This window comes from Mustela erminea, chromosome 4 (assembly GCF_009829155.1).
Source record: "Mustela erminea isolate mMusErm1 chromosome 4, mMusErm1.Pri, whole genome shotgun sequence".
NCBI classification, from domain to species: Eukaryota; Metazoa; Chordata; class Mammalia; order Carnivora; family Mustelidae; genus Mustela; species Mustela erminea.
The window spans coordinates 89,212,620-89,238,145 of NC_045617.1; the positions used below are offsets into that span (position 1 = coordinate 89,212,620).

Below are 25,526 nucleotides of genomic sequence, written 5' to 3' on the forward strand. Positions count from 1 at the left end.
ACATAGTAGCCAGTCCTAATCACTAGCTTGCCTATCATGACCTTCGGATAAGTGATGGGACCAAGTATAAAGACAGTATGCTGCTCAGTACCCATTATAGTCACTCCAGCTGTTAATATGTGCTTTTTTAAGTAATTGATTCTGCATTATTTTTCTCTAAATGATATTTGTAACAATGTAGTGGATTCTTACTAAATAAATATATAAATCTCTGCTATTTCTGACAGTTTGATGTTTGATTCAGGATCCTTATTTCACATATTTTTTTTTTTTTAAAGATTTTATTTATTTATTTGACAGAGAGAGATCACAAGCAGGCAGAGAGGCAGGCAGGGAGAAAGGAGGAAGCAGGCTCCCTGCCGAGCAGAGAGCCCGATGCGGGGCTCGATCCCAGGACCCTGAGATCATGACCCGAGCCGAAGGCAGCGGCCCAACCCACTGAGCCACCCAGGCGCCCCTCACATATTATTTTTAAATGCAGAGAGATAGGTACATTTGAAGTACTTATGCATTGTTAGTAGGTCTGCTATAGATCTACGACAGGCGAACATTAATGGTGCTTCTGGTGCACATACCTTACAGGTCTCAAAATTTGACTAAGATTTTATAGTATGGAACAATGTCTTTTAGACTGTGTTCCACTGTGTTCAGGACAGATTAAAATTTGTATGAAGTGATTGAGTGCTATGGGAAACATATTTTGTGTTTCATTTGTTTTGTGTAAGTGTTTTAGGATTTGTGACAGATGCCCAGTGATCAGGATTTCAGAGCTCTCCACTTACATTGAAGGAGCTCTGTTGTTATCTCTTTTATATACTGTATTGGAGTTCCATTTGTAAAAATACAAATAGAAAAGCTGTTTTTGACAAAAAGAGCTGTGCTTCATCTAAAAAAAATTGGAAACCGGTATAAAACTATGGGAGAAAATATTTACAAATTTGTATATAGTAGTCCCACCTTATCCGTGGAGGATATGTTCTAAGACCCCCCGTTAATGCCTGACATCATGGATGGTACCACACCCTGCATAGACTGTGTTTTTTTTTTTCTTATGCATACATACCTATGACAAAATTTAATTTGTGAATTAAGCACAGTAAAAGACTGATAGTAACATTACAATAAAAGTTATGTGAATGTGCACTCACTCATTTGTTCTTATAATATTGTGCTGTGATGATATGAGATAGTGAAATGCCTACTTTGATGAGATGAAGTAAGGTGAATGCCACAGGCATCGTAAGATAATGTTAGGCTACTGTTGAGCTTCTGAGTGTACATGAGAAGAAGGACTGTCAGCTTCTAGTCTGCAGTTGCCCTGGGAGTGCCTGAAGCTGTGGATAAGGGGGAATTTAATGTATCTGACAAGGGTCTAGTATCCAGAATATGTAAGAACTCAACAACAAAACCACAAATAACCCTGTTAAATATGGGCAAAGGACTTAAATAGACCTTTCTCCAAAGAAGATACAATACAAATGACCAACAAACACATGAAAACATGTTCAGCATCATTAGTTACTAAGGAAATGCACATTGAAACCACTTCACACCCACTAAGATGGCTATAATCAGAAAGAAAGAATGTGTGTGTTGGCGAGGATGTAGAAAAATTAGAGCCCTTGTACATTGCTTAAATGGGATGCAAAATGATCCAGTGCTGTGGAACAATTTGACAATTTTACTGTTCCTCCAAAAATTAAACAGAATTGCTAATTGCTATATGAACCTTTAATTTCACTCTTGGATATATACCCAAAAGAACTGAAAACAAGTATTCAAATAAGTATCACCCATAACATCTATGGGTGGATGGATGGAATTGTGGTATATAGCTACAGTGTAATATTACTCCGAGGTAAAAAGGAATGAAATAGTGATACATGGTACAACGTGGATGAACCTGCCAAAACATGCTAAGTGAAAGAAGCCAGGCACAAAATACCACATATTGTATGATTCCATTGATAAAAATATCGGAAAGAGGTAAATCTGTAGACAGAACTCATACTGGTGATTGCCAAGGGAGGGGGGGAGGGGGAGAATGGGGGGAAACTGCTTAATGGGTAAGGGGTTTTACTTTGAAGTAATAGAAATGTTTTGAAATTCTATAGGCATGGTAGTGGAACAACATTATGAATGTAGCAAATACCACAAAGTAGTTTACTTTAAAATGGTTAAGTTTAGGTACTTTGATTTTTATCTCAATAAATTTGCAAAGAAAAACCTTAGGAGTTTTGTTATCTTTCAGTCTTTGTTTTAGAGTAGACTTAAATCACTTTCTAAGAAAATTTGCTTTATTTTACTCTGTTGACCTTATCCTCATACATTAGTAGCGTTGCTATCTAATAGTGCAGACTTGAGTTAATTTCCTGAATTTTAGGAAGATGTTACCAAGATCACCTTCCTGGCTGAAATTATATGGTCCTGCCTGGAGAATTCATACTTCAGCAACTTGGCAGAAAATAAAACCTCCAGACTCTGCCATTTAATTCCTGTTTAAGAATTCAGCTAAGAGAAATGAAGTCCTCAAGGATAAGACTGTAAGAGAAGCTATTTTTAAAATAGCATTATGTTTAGCATTGCTGGTCCCCACTCATTAAATTTATACATATATGTAGGTTTTTAATATTTTGTGCTTGAAAAGGAAGAAAGCTATATAATATTTGCAGTGTACTTTTTAAAAAAAATCTGTCATAGGATTGTTTTTATTGAATGTAATTTTTGTTATACATTTGGCCTGCATCTTAAGAAAAAGTTAGAAAAAACTTAATACACTTCTATAGGGATAATGCTTAGCACTTCCACGGATCTTCTCAACTCATTGCATATGGGATGGGACTTTTTTTTATTGTATAGGCCAAGGGTCAGCAAACTGTGGCCCCACAGGCCAGATCTTATTTTCAACCTGTTGCTGGCACCACCATAAGCTAAAAATGGTTTTTATATTTTTAAATACTTGGAAAAAGTCAATAGGATGATATCTGTGGCATGTGAAAATGATAGGAAATTCAAATTTTTGTGTCTATAAAACAATTTTATTGCAACACAGCAATGCTTGTGTTTATTGTCCAAAATTGCTTTTCCACTACAATAGAAAAATTGAGTAGCTACAACAAATACCCTATAGTCTACAAAAACTAAGAGACAGTATCTGACTCTTCACAGAAGAGTTTGTGGACCCCATGTGTATGCTGTCAGAAGCATTGTGTTTATTATACCTGCTTCCCCCTCACTAAATGGCAATAGCATCTCCCATCACTGTGACGATAGTAAATGCCAGACCAGGTTTCCAAATGGGCTCTTTGGGCATGGGAGGTGAGTAAGAAGGCTAGAGTGTCCCCTTTGATAATCTTCACAGGAACTATAAGAAACTTCTCTTAGGTCTCTGCATTAGGAAATGTTACTTTCTCTTTCTATGGGTCTGGTAACTGATTTTTTCCTCTTAACTGAAGCTTTTGGGAAATAGAGTCAAATGTTTGGAAACGTGCCTGTCTATAGCAGCTGTTCAGAAATTGTATGATATGTCTGTATAATAGACATGTTATCTTCATTTCATTTTCCTACCTTAATTCTGGTTTTGCCCTCTTTGTACATCTATTTTTTTAATATTATGCTTTGGATGTATTCTTAAATTGCTATAAATCCTTTTTGAAGTGAGATTTAATTCAGTAACAAATGCACTTGAGTGAACAACCTCAGTGAAGACTTTCTTTTACCTGAAATTTTCACTTATCAGTGCTGCTCCCATCTCAGACATAGATTTGTGATTATTAGCTAAATATTATGCTAAGTATTGTGTTTATTTCTTTAATTCTCAGAACAGCCCTATAAGATAAATACTGCTGTTAATGAATATTTTATAGGTGCAGAAGCTTGAGTTTTAGGAGTTAAAAATTTGCCCAAAGTGTCTTAATGGTAGTATGGGCTCTTTAACAGTATTTTGCACTGATTTTATTTTATTTTATTCTCCAAATTTTTATTTAACGTACAGTGTAATATTAGTTTCAGTGTGGATTTTAGTGATTCATCACTTAAATACAATACCCAGTGCTCATCAGAGCAAGTGCCCTCCTACCATTACCTACTTAACCCATCCCCCCGCCCACCTCTCCTCCAGTAACCATCAGTTTGTTCTCTGGTTAAGAGTCTGTTTCTTGGTTTGCCACTCTTTTCCCCCAGTGTTCATTTATTTATTGTTTCATTTCTTAAATTCCACCATATGAGTGAAGTCATACGGTATTTGTCTTTCTTTGACTGACTTATTTCAGTTAGCATAATACTCTCCAGCTTCATCCACATTGTTGCAAATGGCAAGATTTCATTCATTTTTTTCGCTGAGTAATATTACAGTGTGTGTGTGTGTGTATCTCACATCTTCCTTATCCATACATTAGTCAGTGGACATTTGGGCTCCTTCTGTAATTTGGCTGTTGATGATGCTACATTACACTGATTTTATAAATAATATTCAGCAGTGGAATTGCTTTTTTTTCCCAACAAAATTCTAATTTTAAAATCCCAATAATTAAAGAGAATAAAGAATTTTTTTATTCCAGTGTAATTAGCATACAATGTTATGTTAGCTTCAGGTACAAAATATAACGTTTCACCAGTTCTTTACATCACTCACTGCTCATCAGGATAAGTGTACCCTTTTTTTTTATGGATGAGTTCTTTTTTTTTTTTAAGATTTTATTTATTTATTTGACAGAGACAGATCACAAGTAGGTAGAGAGGCAGGCAGAGAGAGGAAGGAAAGCAGGCTCCCTGCCGAGCAGAGAGCCCAATGTGGGGCTCGATCCCAGGACCCTGGGATCATGACCTGAGCCGAAGGCAGAGGCTTTAAACCACTGAGCCACCCAGGCGCCCCTAGGATAAGTGTACTCTTAATTCCTTTCAACTGTTTCACCCATGCCCCACCTACTTCCCCTCTGGTAAACACCAGTTTGATTCCATATATTAATTTAAGAGTCTGTTTTTTGTTTATCTCTTTTTTCTTTGCTCATTTGTTTTGTTTCTTAAATTCCACATAATTGAAATCATGTGGTATTTGTCTTTCTCTGACTTATTTCACTTAGCATTATACCCTGTAGATCCATACATGTTGTTGCAAATGGCAAGATTTATTCTTTTTTATGGCTGAGTAATATTCCATCGTATATATATGTCACAGCTGCTTTATCCATTTATCAGTGGGCACTAAAAGCGGTATTATTAATGAACTTACTTTTTATCAGTTGAAATGTGTATTAGTTACTTGCTAGAAAGTCAACTTTGAAATAAGGGAGGTGGTTTCGATAATTATTTAGTTTCTAGTTTATTACTAGTTTCAGTTGGGGAGTATAGGAAAAGTCCTTATTCATAGCTTATTTGCATATGACAACAGTTAAAATTGTTATTGTAATACAGTGTATGCTTACACTTTAAAAAATGACACAGGGGTGCCTGGGTGGTTCAGATGTTAAACATCTGCCTTCGGCTCAGGTCATGATCCCAGGGTCCTGGGATGGAGCCCTGTGTCAGGCTCCCTGCTCAGAGGGAAGCCTGCTTCTCTCTCTGCCCCTCCCCCTGCTTGTTCCTGCTCTTGTCTGTCTTTCTGTCAAATAAATAAATAAAATCTTTTTTTTAAAAGTGTATGACAGGGGCGCCTGGGTGGCTCAGGGGGTTAAAGCCTCTGCCTTCGGCTCAGGTCATGATCCCAGGGTCCTGGGATCGAGCCCCGCATCGGGCTCTCTGCTCGGCAGGGAGCCTGCTTCCCTTCCTCTCTCTCTGCCTGCCTCTCTGCCTACTTGTGATCTCTGTCTGTCAAATAAATAAATAAAATCTTTTTTAAAAAAAATAAATAAATAAAAAGCGTATGACATAAAAAACTAGTTTTCCATAATTCCCACTGCCTTCTAATGTAAGCAGATATCCTTTTTAGTAATATGTCTTGTGTTCTTCTAGTTTGAAAGAAGAGTAACTCACAGTTGACTCACTGACCAGGGTTTGCATTCTATAAAATAAATGTAATCAAAGAACTACAGTTATTAGTCATAATTGATAATGCAGTATAGGGTGAGATGATCATTTATTTACAAATTCCAACTGACTTATGCTATCATAAGAGCACTTTGAGCAGAAGTCTTTCTTAGCATTTAATGAGAATCTTAAGCAGACTCTACAGTGTGCATGAAGCCCAGTGGGGGACTTGGTCTCATGACCCTGAGATCATAACCTGAGCTGAAACCAAGAGTCAGACGCTTAACTGACTCTGCCCCCAGGTGTCACCAGAAATAATTCTTAATGAGTGACCATCTTTGAAGATGTTAACTTGTATGCAGAGATGGCAGAAAAATCTTTATTCCTAGCCCTGCCCCAAACTGGGTTAATGTAATGGCAAAATTACTAGTTGGTGATCCTCAATATGTAATATTACACATCTTAGAGTGTATTTTTACATTCCATTTTAAAATACAGATAATTATATATTTTTAAGCCAGTGTGTAATTTAAACAGGAAACAGCTTTACCGGGCCCTCGGATTTTATAGAACAGTTTGAATACTACTGTCTTGGATTCTCAAGAATTGGCATTTGTTTCTGTTTCAGGACCTGTTTCGTTCTTATAAATTCTGTTTATTGTAATTCATTCTCTAAATGTCTTGTATTATGGGACATAATTGTGAGAAATGAGTGACTGACTATATAGCAGGGTAATATCACCAAGCAAACTGAGCTTTGATTCTACTTTCTATTTTGGTGTAGAAAGAGGTTCATATATATATATTTTTTAAGATTTTATTTATTTATTTGACAGAACAAGAGAGCACAAGCAGGGGGAACAGTAGAGGGAGAAACAAGCTCTCCACTTAGCAGACGGCCCAGTGCAGGGCCCCATCCCAGGACCCTGGGATCACAACCCGAGCCAGAAGTAGGCACTCAACCATCTGAGCCACCCAGGCGGCCCTCCCCGCATTTCTTAAGATTTTATTTATTTATTTGTCAAAGCACACACAAGCAGGGAGAGTGGCAGGCGGAAGGAGAAGCAGGCTCCCTGCTGAGAAAGGAGCCTGATGTAAGACTCCATCCCAGGACCCTGAGATCGTGACCTGAGCCAAAGGCAAGCACTTAACTGACTAAGCCACACAGGCCTCCGGAGGTTCATATTATTATTAATACCCATTCTTTTATGAATCTCCAGGAGGTACCAGTTCTAGTTCCTTCTTTGTATGGATGGTTTCACTATGTTAGTGATTTCTAGTCTCTGAAAGAAATAGTAAAATAAACTTTGCTAGTAGGATAAAAAAATTTTTTCCCATGGGACATATAAAGCAGACCATTGAGAAGATTGTAGATAAAAAGTCCTGTAAGACAAAAATCTTCTTACTCTTCTTTTTCTTATGTTCTTCACACTCTATACCCATCTCCTTTAGGAGTCTTTTTTTCTTCTGTTCTTTTTATTCCCCGTCTCCATGTGTTTGTTATCAGTTCCACTAGGCTTATTTTTGGTGAGGATGTACAAAAAAATCTGTATCCTTTATGTATATTTGCAGTAATGTCTTGATTCCCATTCCATGATGTTGGAGCATACTGATTTTCCCTTTTTCGTAAAGATATATTTATTTTAAAGAGCTTGTGTACAAGAGAGAGGAGGGGCAGAGGGAGAGGAAGAGAGAATCTCTCAAGGAGACTCCCCAGTCACCAGGGAGCCCGCTGCTGGGCTCAGTATCACAACCCTGAGATGAGGACATGGCCCACAGTCAAGAGTTGGATGCTGAACTTACTGAGCCACCCAGGTGCCCCAGAACATACTATTTTATTATTTGGGAATGAATATAATACTACTTAGCCATCAAGCTAGGTAACAAGCAAAGCATTAAGATTAAAATTGTGTAAAACATTTTGCCTAAAAGGTATGATAAGCTTAGTGTATATTTACAGTAATACTTTTTCACATTAACCTAGAATTTTTGTGACTTATTCCCTGTTAAGTATAAGGTGCTAAGTTCCCCTTCCATACATACATGACATGCACTGCTGAAACAAAGTAGACAAGGGAGTGATACATACAGCATCAAGGGGCGGTTTTCTGACCTTGTTTTCTGACCGTTTAGAGTCGGGCTGAAAATGAGGCTCTCCTTTATACCTATAAACTAAATTATCTGTCCTTAGGTATCATTACTTTGTTTATTCTGGAAATTGGGGATTAGTAGGATATGAAGCTATAAAGATGGTTTGATGTTAGGTTTTAAAGATACTGGAATGCCATTCTAAAATTTTTAGATTTATTCATCAATGGCCTTGAGATGCCATCGATTATGTTTAGGTTATCCAGTAATTGGGATCATTATAAACAGAATGGTTCAGGAAGCTTGATTTGGTAGGACATACAGGATCAACCTGAAGAGAAGCCAAAGCTGGAAGATCAGTCAGCTGTTCACAGTAGTATTTTGAGGGGTAGAGGCAGAACAGGAAAGAGGAGAATTAATATGCATTTAAGATGGTTGCAATTTTTATTTTCTGTTCTTAACAGGATCCTCTTGTGCATTTATCAGAAGATGTGATAGCAAGAACCTACAACATTTTTGCTATTATGTTTAGATATGCAGTGGAGATACTAACCTGGGAAAAAGAAAGTGAATTGCCAGCAGATTTAGAGATAATGTAAGTACAGCCCTTTTATTCTTTGTATTCATATTTGCTCAAACTCTGTTTTAAGCATTTTGATTCTAATTCCTCAAATTAAGTTTAATACAGCTAAGATCGAACATATTCTCTTTTAGTAATTAGTTTTCAGAATACTTTATTTCAGAGTTTTTAAATATGTGTGATCCACTTAGTTGGTAGAGATTTCTCCCTGTTCATTGATTAGTTTACTTTAGCCTCGTATTTCAGGCACAGGCACTTTTCTGTTCTTTGTGTGATAAACCCGATAACTCTCACATTTTTACTGTTTGCGTTTTGATTATTGAGGTTGCAAACTTGTGACCAGAGAGTTGGATTCTGCCATAGTTGTATTAAGGCTCAGGGCTTACTTTTCCATGTGATGTGCCTGCCTCAAACAACCTTCCCTTTAACTTTTAATTCTAACTAAATTTATTGGAGTCCTGTTCATATTTAAGGTTGATTACAAGTTGAAGTGAGGGTCTGGTGAACATCAGTGGTTTCTTTTTTGCTTTTTCAGTACTGTTCTAGACACTTAGACTCTTCAGTGTTTTTTAATAAAGTGAGATGTTAATTATACTTTTTTGGAAAGGTTGAAAATAGTGCCTTATGAATATATCTTCACATGTATCCATATTGCCATATGAATCTTCACATATATCCACACATACCCATATATGTCGTTTGAATGTATCTTCACAATATCTTGCAGGTATTGCAGGTTGGTTTCCAGACCACTGCAATAAAGCAAGTCAAATGAACTTTTTGGTTTCCCAGTACACATGAAAGTTAGATTTACACCATGCTGTAGTCTAATAACATTATGTATAAAAAACAAAGTACATAACCTTAACTTAAAAATACTTCATTGCTAAAAGATGCTGACCATCATCTGAGATTTCAGGGAGTCATAATCGAGGGTCCTGCCTCAATGTTGTTGGCTGCTGACTGAGCAGGTAGGGAGTGGCTGTGGCAGTTTCTTAAAACAAGACAACAGTGAAGGTTGCTACATCAGTCGACTCTTCCTTTCACTTGAACACTTAGAGATCATTACAGTTTCAGTTGTCTCAGAATACAGAGGCCCAGGGAGAGGGAGAGAAACAGGAAACATCTGCTCAGTGGAGCAGTCAGAACACATACAACATTTATACCTAAGTTTGCAGTATTAAATGGATGTGGTTCCTGGTGCTCCAAAACAATTATGACCGTAACATTAAAGATCACTGATCACTGATCACAGATCACCATAACAAATATAATAATGATGAAGATGTTTGAAGTATTGCAAGAATTACCAAAACATGATGCAGAGACATAACATGAGCAAATGCTGTTAGAAAGATGGCACTGAAGAGGCTTGCTCAACACAGCATTGCCACAACCTTCAGTTTGTAAAAACAAACAAAACAAAAAACAAAACCCACAATATCTACAAAGCACAGTAAAACAAGATGTACTTCAAGTTGGGAACCGTTGATCAAAGATACAAATTTAGACCCTAGAGAATAGAAGAGTTTTGTTTTTATCTTTTTGTTTCATTGTAGGTTCAAAATCACCAGTATAGAAGGGAAAAGAATGTAACTTGCTTCTCTTATACTATTTTCCTGACTTAGTAGATGGCATTCCATCTACACAGAAACCTGAATCGCCTATACCCATTTAGATTTCAAACCCAGCTGGTTCTTCCACCATCAAATCATATAACTTCTGTTCTTCTCCATTACTGCTGTCCTACTCCAAATTAATTAATTTCATCATTGACAACATTGCTTCCCTAGCTGAATTGCTATATCTATTCTTGTCCCTCAACGATTCATTCTCCACATGGTAGCAAAGTGAACTTTAAGGCAAACCTGACTGTTAACTTATTTTTTTAAGGATCTCTGATATAAATCCCAAGTGGGGCTTGAACTCATGACCCCGAGATCAAGAGTCACATGCTCTTCCAACTGAGCCAGCCAGGTACCCCAGTGTATTGTAAAATACTTAGCAGGATCCCTGGTCCTTAACTGCTAGATGACAGTGGCACTCCTGTCCCAGTCATGACAACAGAAAATGTCTCTAGACATTGCCAAGTGTGCCTCCAGTTTAGAACCATTGATAGTTAGTTTGACTTTGGGTCTCAGATTACTTCTCTGCAGTTCTCTGAAGTCCCAGACCTATTTTACCCTGTTGCAGTTTTTTGTTCTTCTTGATAAAAGCCAGTTCACTTAGAATTACATGTCAAATACATATCTTCCCCAACAGATAGTGGTGTCATGGAGCATGGGGACCACAGATGACTTTGCTACAGATACGTGCCCAGTACCTAGCACATCCCCTAGCACTAGAACCAAGTGTGCTCTTACTTAATCAGCCTAGAGCTAGAGAATATGCAGTTAGATAATATATAATTTACGTTTTACCCCACAGAGAGAAGAGGGATACCTACTATTGCATGCTGTTTAATGATGAGGTGCATACTTATGAACAAGTTATTTATACCCTTCAGAAAGCTGTTAACTGTACACAAAAAGAAGCCATTGGCTTTGCAACTACAGTAGATCGAGATGTAAGTAATTTTCATTATATTAATGTCACATAATAAATTTGAACCTTTATTACAGATAAGCTATTCTGGGAAAATTGAATAGTCTAGGGTGTTTTTGTTTTAAGGATTTTATTTATTTATTTGAGAGAGAGAAAGAACACAAGTAGAGGGGAGGAGCAGAGGGAGAGGGGGAAGCAGACTCCCCACTGAGCAGGGAGCCCAATGTAGGGCTTGATCCTGGGACTCTGGAATCATGACCTGAGACAAAGGCAGACGCTTAACCAACTGAGCCACCCAGGTGTTCTTAGGCTATTTTTTTTTTTTTAATTTCATTTGAATATTGGGACAGATACATATTGGGTATAAATGTAAGCTGTTGTCAGAAAGTTTAGAAGGAAATGTAGATGGAGTTGCCTTCATTCTACCCAGTGATTAGAAATATTCAGTTATGGAGCACCTGGGTGGCTCAATCAGTTAAGCATCTCCCTTCAGCTCAGGTCATGATTCCAGGGTCCCTGCTCAGTGGGGAGTCATCTTCTCCCTCTGCTCCTTCCCACAACTTGTGCTCTTTCTCTCTCTCTAACTCACTCTGTCTCTCAAAGAAATAAAATCTTAAAAAAAAAAAAGAAATACTTAGTTATGAAAACAGGAATTATAGCAGCCTAGAAGAATAAATGTTATATCATTTAAGGAAATATACTTATTAGTGAGTTGAAAATATTAGGATGGTTTTGAAGAGAGATAATTCACTTTTCATCATTGAATAGAATGAATGTTATAAATATTAAAGTTGACTGGAGTTGTTATATGCTCAAATATGTTTATTTACTGGATGAAAAGTTATTAATACTGAATATAATATTTTTACATGTTAATTTAAAATATCTTCTTTTACCAGGGTCGTAGGTCTGTTCGATATGGAGATTTCCAGTATTGTGAACAAGCAAAATCAGTGATTGTTGTAAGTAATTTAAAAACATGTCTACGCTATTATTTTTTTTTTAATTAGTTTAAAACTCATTCCATGTTTTGGCATTTATGAACACATATTTCTGTATTCATGAATGTAAAGCCAGCATCAGCCAAAAGTCATGTTTAATGATATGTTTCTTGAGCATTGTATTATTGCTCTGTTTTTTAAGGTAAGAATAATATTGAAAATGAACATTTACATGAAATACAGATTTTCTGCCTTCCTATTTCTCTGTCAGAAACATCTTAGAAAGTGTATCATTTTTGTTTTGTTTTTGATAGCATGTCACATTACTTTTTAGGACTTTAACTGACTTAGCATCAAGATCAGAATTCAAGGGAGGTTGTTTCTTAGTAACTTATACCAAAGTATGCTGCATATAATAATAGCACTTAATGTAGTATTTCTCTAAAAGAAAACTATTCCTCACATTTATATTTATTTTAAAAAGTAAGAATTATTTTAAACTCTTCCATGTAAATGAATTTTATGTAAATGTCCTTTTTGTTAAGTATTTTAAATATGCAGATAAAAATAGAGATAACATAGCAAATGCCTGTATGCCCACATTATACAGCTTTTTCCTCACACTTTTTTAATGTAAATAAAATAGTGTAGAGGACCCTGTATTATCCCTTCTTTATCCTATTCCCTTTTCTCCTACCCTAGAGATAGATAACGACTTTTACTAATTTGTTTGTTCATTCTTGTGCGTACCTTTATGCTTCCATTTATTAAATCTGTTAACATTATATGTATTGATTTGGAGGCCTTTAAACATTAATTCATAATGTTTCATAACAAGGTTCATACTGGATGTATTTATACTGCAGCTTTCTATTTCATTGTTGATACTAGGTTTGTGTGTGTTGATTCATGTACCTGTGAAGTATTCGATTAATAACTTTACCATAATTTTGCCATTCTCCTACTGATGGACAATTAGGATAATTCCTTTTTTTTTTTTCTTCTTTTGCTATGACTAAAAATCCGGCTATGGACATTGTTTTGTCTCCTTGTTGCATAGATGTAAAAGTTTCTCTAGGGTATATACCAAGAAATAGGATTTCAGAGCATTTTCATCTTTACTAGAGTTTGCTAAGTTAGTCTCCAAAATGGTGGCACTAATATGCATGCCCACCAGAGGTGTATAGAGAGTTCCTATTTCTCTACAACTTTGTCAGAACTGTGTATTGTCAGATTTTTAAATTTTTGCCAATTTCATGTGTATGGATGGCATCTCGTCAATTAAATTTACATTGTCTTAATTACGAGTATCTTTATATTTTCTTTAAGATTTATTTATTTATTTATTTATTTGATGGAGAGAGAGAGCGCACAAGTAGGCAGAGCAGTAGGGAGAGGGAGAAGCAGGTTGCTCATTGAGCAGAGGGCCTTTTGTAGAGCTGGATCCCCGGACCCTAGGATGATGACCTGAGCTGAAAGCAGACACTTCAGCTGACACTGACTGAGCCACCAAGGCACCCCATTTTATTTCATATTTATTTATGTTTTCTGTGAATTTCCTATTCATATCCTTTACCCATTTGGGGGGTTTTGTCTTTTTCTTACTTTTTTGTTAGGGGTTCTTTATGTAACCCGAATTGTGGTCTTTTGTTACAAATATCTTTTCCCACGATGTGACTTAATTTACATTTGTCTCTGGTTCCTTTCATTGAGCAAAAACTTTAAATTTTACTGTAGCAAAATACATCTTTTTCTTTATGATTTGTACATTTGATGTTTTATTTTAAAAATTCTTTATGGACATTGGGGAGGGTATGTGCTTTGGTGAGTGCTGTGAAGTGTGTAAACCTGGTGATTCACAGACCTGTACTCCTGGGGATAAAAATATATGTTTATAAAAAATAAAAAATTAATTTAAAAAAAATTCTTAATATCTAGACATAATAATACATGAGGAACTATATCATGGTTGGGTAGAAGAATATTTCCATTTTTAGGAAATACAGATTGAATATTAAGGGATAAGGAGGGATGATGCATATAACACACCCTCAGTAGTTCTTGGGGGTTTTTTCTTTTTTTTTAAATTTAAGTTAATATATGTTTATCTGTGTGGAGAGAGGAAAAATAAGATGGAAATGATAAAGCAATCGGGATCAAAGTTATAGTAGATGAATCTGAGTAAAGCAAAGAGGTATTTTTTTTTCTTACATTGGTTACTTTATAACTTCTTATTTGTAGTACTGTCATTTCAATTTTTCCTTTTTAAGAAAATTAGTATTTGTAATCTCTGGTGGCATTTATATAGATACATTCATAATACAGAAAAGAAAGTCCAGAAATAGATACTAGCTAGAAGTAACTATAGGTACGTTCTAAGGGAGGAGGAGAGCTTCTTAACCTATACTAGAACCCCAGGAGTTAATAAAGAAATGTATTTTTTGGCTGCGTAAAAAATTAGCATAAGAAGATACTCCATAAACAAAGTCAAGAGACAAACAGTAGATTTAGGCAAAATTATTTCTAACATAGAGGATAGACATTTAATGTTTATGATAAACAGAATACTCATAGATTATCAAGTAGGGAACAAATAACAAAATAGAAAAATGGACAGAGGATATGGAAAGGCAATTACAGCAGAGAAAAAAATCTAGGCAGTCAGTATACATGAAGAGACTCACTCATTGGTAATCAGTAAAATGATGGGGAGATTTCATATTCAACAGGTTGGAGAGGTTAGAGTGGTAAAATACTTTACTGGCAGAGATGCAGAGAATTTAAAGCTGGTGTAAAATAAATGGCTACAGCATTTGGGGAAATAACTTAGTAGCATCTATTACTAAAGTTTTATCTTTCCTAAGAATTTATCTCATAGAAATGTAAGCACTAGCAAGTGTGTATACAAAGATGTTCAGTGCTGCTTTTTTTGTAGTCACAGGAGACTGAAAACAAAGGGAATATGAATGCCCTTCTCTAGAGGATGTTTGAATAAATCCACACCACAGAATATCATGAGTCATTAACCCAAAAAAATTGGTTAACGCAAAGATACACAAGAGTATGTATAGTATCCCATTTTTGTAGATCAAATAAAAATCTTTATAAATGTATACATATATAATATATAGATAGAGAAAATATGCAGAGACATACTGTGTTAATGTGGATTATGGGGATGGGATGAAGTTGGGGGTAGAAAGATGATCCAAACAAAAAATTATAATAGACTTAAGTAGACCTTTCTTCAAAAAGGTATATAAATTACCAGTAAGCACATGAAAACATCCTCAGTAATCACTAATTGTTAGGGAAATGCAAATAAAAACCATGATGAGATACCCACCTGTTACCCATTTGGATGGCTGTTATAAACAAAAAACGTAACAGCATCAAAAGAGTTGGCAAGGATATGGAGAAATTGCAACCCTTGGGCACATTACTGGTGGGAATGTAAAATGGTACAGCTACTATGGAAAATTGTAATGTAGTTCCTCTAAAAATTAAAAGGGAATTAACATATGATCCAGCAGTTTTGCTTCGGGGTATATGCACAAAAGAATTGAAAGCAAGGTCTAGGAGATATTTGTACACCTATGTTCAAAGCAGCATTGTTATTCGCAATAGGTAAAAGAGCAACTCAAGTGTCTATTGATGGATGAATGGATAAATAAAATCTATATACATACAATAGAATATCATTCAGCCTTAAAAAGGAAGGAAATGCTGGTGCATGCTACAACATAGGTAAACCTTGAGGATATTATGCTGAGAGAAATAAGCCAGTCACAAAAAGATAAATAGTGTATGATTCCATTTATATGATACCTACAGTGTTTGGTGGGTATAAAGTTTGGGTTCTTCAAGATGAAAAGAATTCTGGAGAAAAAAAAAAGAGTTCTGGACTGCCCTATGACCCAGCAATTGCACTACTGGGTATTTACCCTAAAGATACAAATGTAGTTATCCGAAGGGGCACGTGCACCCGAATGTTTATAGCAGCAGTGTCCACAATAGCCAAACTATGGAAAGAACCTAGATGTCCATCAACAGATGAATGGATCAAGAAGATGTGGTATATATACACAATGGAATACTATGCAGCCATCAAAAGAAATGAAATCTTGCCATTTGCGACAACATGGATGGAACTAGAGCGTATCATGCTTAGCGAAATAAGTCAAGCGGAGAAAGACAACTATCATATGATCTCCCTGATATGAGGAAGTGGTGATGCAACATGGGGGCTTAAGTGGGTAGGAGAAGAATAAATGAAACAAGATGGGATTGGGAGGGAGACAAACCATAAGTGACTCTTAATCTCACAAAACAAACTGAGGTTTGCTGAGGGGAGGGGGGTTGGAAGAAGGGGGGTGGGGTTATGGACATTGGGGAGGGTGTGTGCTTTGGTGAGTGCTATGAAGTGTGTAAACCTGGCGATTCACAGACCTGTACCCCTGGGGATAAAAATATATATTTATAAAAAATTAAAAATTTAAAAAAAAAAAGTTCTGGAAATTGGTTACACCACAGTGTGAATGTACTTAAGACTTCTACATTTAAGACTTAAGACTTCTATACATTTAAAAATGGTTATGTTGGAAATTATAGTTTATTACACAGCAGAGATTTTCTTTTTTTCGAAGTATGGATAACATCACTTCTATACTGTGAAGCAAATTACTTAAATAAATATGTAATTGCATTTAAGAAATTGAAAACCTAAAACAAATGTCAGCATTTAAGTAATTTCTAATTGGTGGGGCAGATTTTCAAATATAGGACCAAAGACCCAGGTTACTCATAAGCTGTAACTTCTTACTTTTTTGGAGGAATCCTAAGATTCTTTCTAGATCCTAAATTAGGATCTGAGTAAGGCAAGCCAAGTGGTATTTTTCTTACACTCATACATGAAAAAAAAATTTCTCCTGTATGATGAGAGTATAGTTACATCAAATAAAAATGCTAGCTTTTTTCTATAAGACAGCCTTTTTAAGTTTGTTTTTTTCTTTCTGCCATTTCTTTTTAAGAGAAATACCAGTAGACAGACAAAGCCACTCAAAGTTCAAGTTATGCATTCGTCTATTGTCGCACATCAGAATTTTGGTTTGAAACTTTTGTCTTGGCTGGGAAGTATTATTGGATATTCAGGTAGGTTCAAAAAACTATTTTGGAAAAAATATCAAGTGAAATAATTTCTTTCTTTATTGTCACATTTTAAAATACCATCTCAGAATATATTTATGAACACAAAACCCATGTTTCTCAAATTTTGCTCCACAGGATTTTTTATATGCATACAAAGGATTTTGTGTTCAAATAAATGCAGGAAATACTGGATTAAACAATAATAAATGACTTTAATATGCTAATGAAATGCAAATCTTGCAGACTTAATAAAAGAACCCTTTTTTTTTTTTTAACCCCATCCTGTGGAACTCTGTTCCACAGAGCAAGCTAGGAAATACTACTATAAATAAAACATAAGTGATTAGCAGTTTAAAGGATACAACACTAATGTTGATATCTTTGTTTTGACTCTTCTAACTTCTGGTTACTAATAATTTGCAACTCCAAACACTTGCAGATTTGAAGTTAATGATTTATATTTGTTATTTTTTGTCTTTCCACATTCCACAAATTAGATAATCTTTTTAATGTGGTAGCAGAATGAAGAACCCACATGGCTAATGCCAGAAATACAAGTTTGATGTATAAAATAGAATACTAAAGAGAAAAATAGGAACAGATCTAAGCCTATCCGTTATACTGTTCTTCAGAAAGCAAGAGTGGTGATTTGGATAAATGACATTGTGATGTTTATTATAAAAAGAAGTTCTAAAGTTTTGTATTAAAAGAGCATTGCCACACTGTGAACATGACAGTTGAAAAAATATGGAGGTACAGAAATTTAGGAAACCATGTTTGCTTGTCTTTTTAAATGTTTTTCCATTATTTTTCTTATCCTCAGTCTTTTTAGTTTTGGTGTTTTCCATTGGATACCTGTTCACCAAGTTCTCCACTAGAGTAGTAATGAATAGTATCATGGAAGCAATTTCCTGCCAGAAATTTTTTTGAGATATTCACCCTTAATTATTTAAAGACCTTGTCTCTTATTTAATACTATATACGTATTTCTCTTTAGTCTTATAAACAATTCCTGTTTGGTGGCTTTTATAATTTTAAAATTACTCCATTTCTTTCCGATTATTTTGCATGCTTATAGAAGACTAAAAACTGATTTTAAAAATCATAAAGTGTGAAACATAAGGTATTAAAGTTTTGGTTATGTTAATACTTATGTTAATATTTGAAGAACTTTTTTTTTTTAAGTTCAGCATTTAGAAGATACAGGAATTTGTCTTCCGGGACCTTTACATAGTAGGTACACATAGGTTCACAGGGAACATTTATTTAATGAGTGGAAACATTTTGCATAGCACTGACAAGTGGACTGGTGCTTATTATAGTACAGAGGCCATGCATACTTTTTTTTTTAAATGGCAGCACAATTATACCTACCTTCACTTGTCATGGATGTAACAGTTTTATTATAATCTGGTTTAATTAACATAGGTCCTTAAAGAACTGTATTTAAGTTCTTTACAACATAAGAGGTCGTTGCCCTTCTGATAGGCTTATATTTTGGTATTCTGGAATGAGTGTTGGTGTAGAATGTGAGATTTGGAATTTTTCTCTTTTTGTGAAAATGCTAATAAAATAGTTAATATGTTTACTTTTTCTGAATAAAGTTGACATTAACAAACATATAAAGCTCTATAGATTCACTGGAACATTTCTTTTAAAATGTCATTTTATTTTAATACTTGAAGTTTCTGTTTCATTGACTACTTTCCTTCCTGTTTTAAGATGGGCTTCGTCGAATTTTATGTCAAGTTGGTTTACAAGAAGGGCCAGATGGTGAAAATTCTTCTCTAGTGGATAGATTGATGCTTAATGATTCCAAATTGTGGAAAGGTAATCTTTTAACTACTTTCAGGGTATAGGAGAACCTTAAATAAGTAAATGGGAAAAGGTTTTTTGGTTTTGTTTTGTTTTGTTTTCATTTGTGAAGGTATTTAATAAATATATTTATAGTTTTTAGAATTAACACATGCAGTCTTATTCTTTGGAAAAAACATCAACAGATTTTGGAGTCCATGACCCAAATTAAATGGCCTTTATATTTTGGTAGAAAACTATTTTTAGAAAAAATTTTTTAAGAAGCAGATTGCAAGTGTTTTATACTGAAGGAACACATTTAGAGTTCTGCTCTTAAGACTTGAAATATAGTTTGACATATAAAAACCTTGGAATTGTAATTTTTGGCTTGTTTGATACATCATTATTTTACATCTACTCTTTTTGTAAAAGGTGCTAGGAGTGTGTATCACCAGTTGTTTATGAGCAGTCTCCTTATGGATTTGAAATACAAGAAATTGTTTGCTGTTCGATTTGCAAAGGTAAGTAGTCTCTCAGTTTGAAATTTAACGAAATGGGTATATACAGAGTAAATATAACCCATGATTATATCCAGGCTTTATAATATTAGCAGCCAATAGTAATATGTCACCGTGTTGATTTTAAGTTCTCAGAAACTTCAATAGATGATCTTTTTATCTTTTATAAATAGAGTAAAATTCCAGCAGTAAGGCTTTTCTTTTGCGTCACCTGCCATGATAATAAAAAATCCACCTGTGAGATGTATATGATATCAAATGATAAATGAAGAATTTAAACCTATGCCATTGTGTATTATGTATGGTATTATACCCATTAAAATTTGTATAAGGAAAAGATCTTAGGTGAAATGACATGTATATGTGGATGTGATTTAAGAATCGTGAACTCTTGGTTGTTGATATTGTTGAGTTACATGCTTCTCCTGTTTTGTAGTATGTGCTTTTTTTTTTTAATTCACCTGAATTAGGAGTTCTTAATCAAGGAAGAATGTAAAGATCGTTTGGGGAGCTCTTTCAAAATACATCTCTCTGTGTCCCATTCTCAAACTTAATTAGGCAAATTGACCAAGAATGGGATCCAAGCATGTGTATTTGGAAAGAGCCCTCAGGTGATTCTGATATACATCCATAAGAAATAAAAGTCTGTTTTCATCAGAGACCATGTAGAGCTGCTGTGATTTAGCCCTACCAGTGTACAATAACATCCCAAGATTTTAGAAGCTGTTACTCCTGTTTGAGCTTGTAAAGATTGTATAGTGAATCAGTATTTATACAAAATTTCATTGATAGAAATTATTTCAGTTATCATTCTCATAGCAGTGTTATCTTACTGACTCCTCCAACCCTGACTTTTCATTATAATCCTTAAACATTTGGTCGATGTGGATTAGAGGTGAATCTCCCCCTTGTTGTTTAGAATTACCAGCAGTTGCAGAGAGATTTTATGGAGGATGATCACGAGCGAGCAGTGTCCGTGACTGCTCTGTCTGTCCAGTTCTTCACCGCACCTACTCTGGTGAGTAGTGCTTGCCTTTTCTTTGTAACTGATAGCTGGCACTCCTTGCCTTTTTTTGCCTTCTTAATAGAACTATGAGCGTTTGCAGAGTGATTATGTGACAGATGACCACGACAGAGAGTTTTCAATCGCAGACCTCTCGGTTCAGATATTCACGGTTCCTTCACTTGTAAGTACTGAAAGACTAAGAAGAACTTTCTTGTTTGCCATTGACAGAAATAAAGCCTTAAAATACTAGAGAATAAAGATCTGTATATTCCTGAATAGAATAATATTTTATTAATGGGTGATCAGACTTAAGACACCTTCAGCCATACTAGAACATAGCCTTCAGTATGTAATCTGAAAGAAAAAGTCATTTAAACTTAATCTGTACATTGTCATACACTTCCCCAAGGTTTTGAACTGGTAAGTTAAAAATTCAGCTGATTGGTTTAACAAACGTATCCATTAGAAATAGCATTTTATATACAATCTCACATTTTGAGAAGCTTCCTTCCTCCCAATAAGGCAATTGAATCACAGTGGTTGGAGGTGGTCTCATACTAAGTTTCACTAGTTGCCCAGGAAGGCATCACTATGTTTTAGTGCTATTCAGTAATTAAAATTCATATTTAATTTATTTGACAAAAATGTGTTGAGATCTTTTATTTCTTGGACACAGTTCTAAGCTTTGGGAGTACAGCGGTGAACTTAAAATAATGGGAAGGACTCATAGAATTGGTTAATTAAAACTGTAATGAAAACTCAAGAATTTCATTGTTTTGAGAGAGAATCAGAGAGAGATCTAACCTATTCCCAAATTTCCGAGAAGGGTTCTATAGGGAAAGCACCTTTATGTGGGGTCATGAAGGAAAGTTCATTCAAATGGACCAGCACTTGAGCAGGTCCTGAGTTAGGAAAGTTCCTATCCAGGAAACAGAAGGAAAGCCAGCACAGTTGAAGATCCTTAAAGATGGAATAAAATAGAAGGCCGGTGCCTAATTGTATAGTATTCTAGGGTTATTTTCCTACAGAGGTGCATTTTCCAGTTTTTTTGTTTGTTTATAATCAGTGTTTTTCTCGGGATTACCTTTATGTTAAAGGATGTATTCTAGTCTAGTTGAAGCTGTCTGTATCCACTAATGAAATATAAGCCAAGAGAAGGATTTTGGTTCAGTGGGAGATCAGTGAAGATTTTAAAAGTGGCATTTACATCATCATGTTTGTGATTTTTAAAAGATCGTGCTGTTTGTAATTTGGAGAACAAATTGACAGGGTGCAAAAGTGAGCGTGAGGAACCTAATTAGAAGCTGATGCTGTGATCCAGACAAAAATTGGTGGTAACTCAGTCTGGGATTGTGGCAGTAGATGTGAGTTGTGAGAGAGATTTAAATAGTAAAAGCTACAGAATTGGCCAGACTTGGGTTTGGAGGATCAGTTGGTGATTGGTTGTTCAGTTGGAGAGAAAGAGTAAAGAGGACTCCCAGGTTTGTGACTTGCAGCCCAGTGGATGTCATGCCACCTGCACAGGGGATTTTGGAAAACGAGTAGTATTTGTGAAGAGAGAAAATGATGCTTTCATTTTTAGTCAGGGATGTTTGAGAAGCCTCTGAGATATCCCATATGTGTTCATATCTGTGCTTCCTCCATTATTATCCATTTCCATGTCTGTACCCAGTTCTAATAATTTCTTTAATGTTCTCAGGCTTCTTTTTTTTTTTTTTTAAGATGAACTAAAATTGGGATGCCTGGGTGGCTCAGTTGGTTAAGCGGCTGCCTTTGGCTCAGGTCATGATCCCAGGATCCTGGGATCAAGTCCTGCATTGGGCTCCTTGCTCCTTGCGGGGAGCCTCTGCCTGCCACTAGGCCTACTTGTGCACGTGCTCGCTCGCTCACTCGCTCGCTCTCTCTCTCTGTCTCTGACAGATAAATAAATTAATTAAATATATTTTTTTAAATGAACTAAAAACACAAAAAAACACATTAGGATTTTGATTGAAAATGTATTTAAAGATACTTTGGGAAGAACTGATATCTTTGCAATATCAAATATCCCTGTCCAGGAACATAGTTTGTCCTCATTTATTAAGTCTTATTTTATGTTCTTATTACAAACTTAACCATTCTCTTCTTGTGGGTCTTACACATTTTTAATCTGGCTATGTCTGGCATGTAGAAAAAGCACTGTTACTTACATACTCATCTTAAATCTTTCTGGTCCTCTTAATTAACATTTAAATGTTAAATTTTGTGTTAAATAATTTTGTATTAAATAACAAAATAATATTTTGTGTTGATTCCTTGGAATTTTGAGTAATCTACTAGTAATTTTTGTTCTACTATTTCATCTTCTATTTTTTCTTGTCTGATTCTTTTAGTTAGAAACACTAGACAAATAGCATATGTACTCATTTATTCAGAACTTACTTATTTAGCACCTTTACTGAGCAGGTACTGTTGTGGGCTCTGGAGAAAAATATTGCAGTAAACAAAGCAGACAAAAGTCCCTGGTCCTATGGAATTGGGAAGAGACAGATATACAAACAGTTGGATACCATTTATGAATCAAGTGTTGATGAGTGCTATGAAGTAGAAAAGCAGGTTGAATGGATAGAGAGTGACACTTAAGGGATCATACTTTATACAAGGTTATCAGAAGGCCTCTTAGAGAAGTAGTGTTTGAACAGGAACCTGAAGAAAGTAAGAGATGAGTAATGTGACTAACTGGTGGAAGAGCCTCCTGGGCAGAGAGAACAGCAAGTACAAAAGTTCTGAGATGAATGTGCACTTGACATTTTGGAAGAAAGAATCCCAAACAGGCCAGTGTTGCTAGATAAATGAGGAAAATGGTCAGTGACATCACTGAGGTATAGGGTTGAAGATGGAATGGCAAGGGCCATTGTAAGAGCTTAGGTCTTTTGTCTAAAGAAAGTTTAATAAGGGAAATGATAAAAGAACAGAAATTAATAAAACAAAGCAAATATATGTAATAAAAAAATCAGTACAACCAAAAGTTGGTTCTTTTAAAACACCAAGGAAAAAAGGAATAGATATTTAGAAAGACTAATAAAAATAGAAAAATTTTATTGTGAAAAGGGCTACAAAAAAGCACAGGCCTTACAGTTATTAAGTAGAAAATAAGACAATATTGGGACCAACTTAAATCAGTATAATTGGAAGTTTGGATAAAATGAACAGATTCCTAAGAAAACCTGCAGGTTATTAAAAGAGAAATAAGGAACAAAAATTTTTAATTATTATAAAAATCTTCTCACAAGTCCCCAGGCCCAAGTGGCTACACTGGAGAATCCTTCCAAATATTTAAGGAAGAAATAACAACTGTCTTACATTAATTTTTCTGGAAAACAGAGAAAGAGAATATACTGGCCAATTTAATTGAGTTCTCTGTTATCTTGATACCAAAATCCAGCAAGGCAATTTACAAGAATATTACCATCTACTCCCTCTCACAGATGAGGTTGCACAAATCAAATCAGGCAATATAGAAAAAGGATAATACATCACACCAACTTTGGTTTTTTTCCTTAATGCAAGAGTAGTATAACATTTGGGGGAAAAAATCAGCTGGAATAATTCACCTTATTAACAGATGCGAAAAAAAATTGTATCAAATGTTTTTTCTGAATTAATGAAAATTCAACACTTTCTCATAATTTAAAACAAAATATCTCATACCTAGAAATGAAAGAGAACTTTAATCCGAGAGTACCTAAGAACAAAACAAAAAGTAAAAACCTCAAGCAAACATTCTGTTTAATGCTAAGTGTTAAAAGCTTTTCCCCTGAGATGAGGAATGAGAAAGATTCCTGCTTTTATTCACCACATGATGACAACCATTCTTCCTGTAATTTCTTAAGATAGATGTTTAAGTTGTTGGCTTTCAGCCTTTCTCTCCTGATAAGTGCATTTAAGGCTTAAGTTTCCATCTAAGTAATGACGTTAGCTGCATCCCACAATTTTGTAATGTCCTATTTTTATTATACAGTTCAAAAAATCCACTGAGTTCCTTTGGGACCTCTTTTTCCTTGATCCATTTTTTTCTTCTTTGTGGTTATACTCCTTAGAGATATATTGCTAAATTTCAAAACACTCGGGCATTTTCTAATAATTATTTTGTTACGAATTCTAGTTTAATTTTACTGTGGTTGGAGAACTTGCTGATTTCAGTTGTTTAGTCTAGCTTTATGGCCAGAATATTTTCAGTTTTGATAAATATCCCATATGAACTTGAAAATAATGTATATTCTCTTATCATTGGGTACAGTGTTTCTGTATGTCACTTGGGTCAAGTTTGTTCATTTTCATTTTGTAAGTCTTACATATTTACTAATCTTCTGCCTGCTTGTTCCATCAACTGTTGAAGCATCTTAGGGCTTCCCACAGTGATTGTTAGATTTGTCTTTCTCCTTTTACATGTTTCTATATACGTGTTTTATATATCTTTATGTTATTGAACACATACAAATTTAGAATTGTACCTTATAGATTAATCCTTTTATCATTATGAGTTATTTTTTCATCTGAGATAATACTGCTGACTTAAAGTAATTTATATGATATTACAGCAACAACTCCTTTTTATTGGTTAGTGTTTGCATAATATGTCTTTTCCATTCTTTTTTTTTTTTTTAAGAGAGAGATAGTTGGGAGTTGGGGAGGGCCAGTGGGAGTAGGAGAGAATCTCAAGCAGCCCCTACTCCCAGTGCAGAGCCTGACATGGGGTTCAATCTCACAACCCAGAGATCATGACCTGAGCTGAAATTAAGAGTTGGATGCTTAACCAGCTGAGCCACCCAGACACCTCACATTTTTAACTTTTTTGTACCTTCATACTAAATTTAACATCACTTTTATAAAGCATGTATTTAGGTTTTGTTGTTTACCCAGTCTGTCACACCTGATGATATAATCACATTACTGCTCATTTA

At 35.1% G+C, this 25,526-nt stretch overlaps 1 protein-coding gene across 10 annotated transcripts in view; it reads left to right on the forward strand.

Annotated features, from left to right (window-relative positions):
- Positions 1–25,526, forward strand: part of UBR2 (ubiquitin protein ligase E3 component n-recognin 2) — a 131,776-nt gene that overhangs the window by 41,491 nt on the left and 64,759 nt on the right. For 9 of the 10 annotated variants that reach the window (XM_032339992.1, XM_032339993.1, XM_032339991.1 and 6 more), the window contains 7 exons: positions 8,517–8,647; positions 11,060–11,198; positions 12,076–12,138; positions 17,148–17,268; positions 18,988–19,095; positions 19,492–19,580; positions 20,666–20,764. In XM_032339992.1, the coding sequence (XP_032195883.1) occupies positions 8,517–8,647; positions 11,060–11,198; positions 12,076–12,138; positions 17,148–17,268; positions 18,988–19,095; positions 19,492–19,580; positions 20,666–20,764 (750 nt within the window). Of the gene's footprint in view, positions 1–8,516; positions 8,648–11,059; positions 11,199–12,075; positions 12,139–17,147; positions 17,269–18,987; positions 19,096–19,491; positions 19,581–20,496; positions 20,596–20,665; positions 20,765–25,526 lie in introns of all 10 variants that reach the window. The other variant, XM_032339985.1, reaches the window with a different exon arrangement.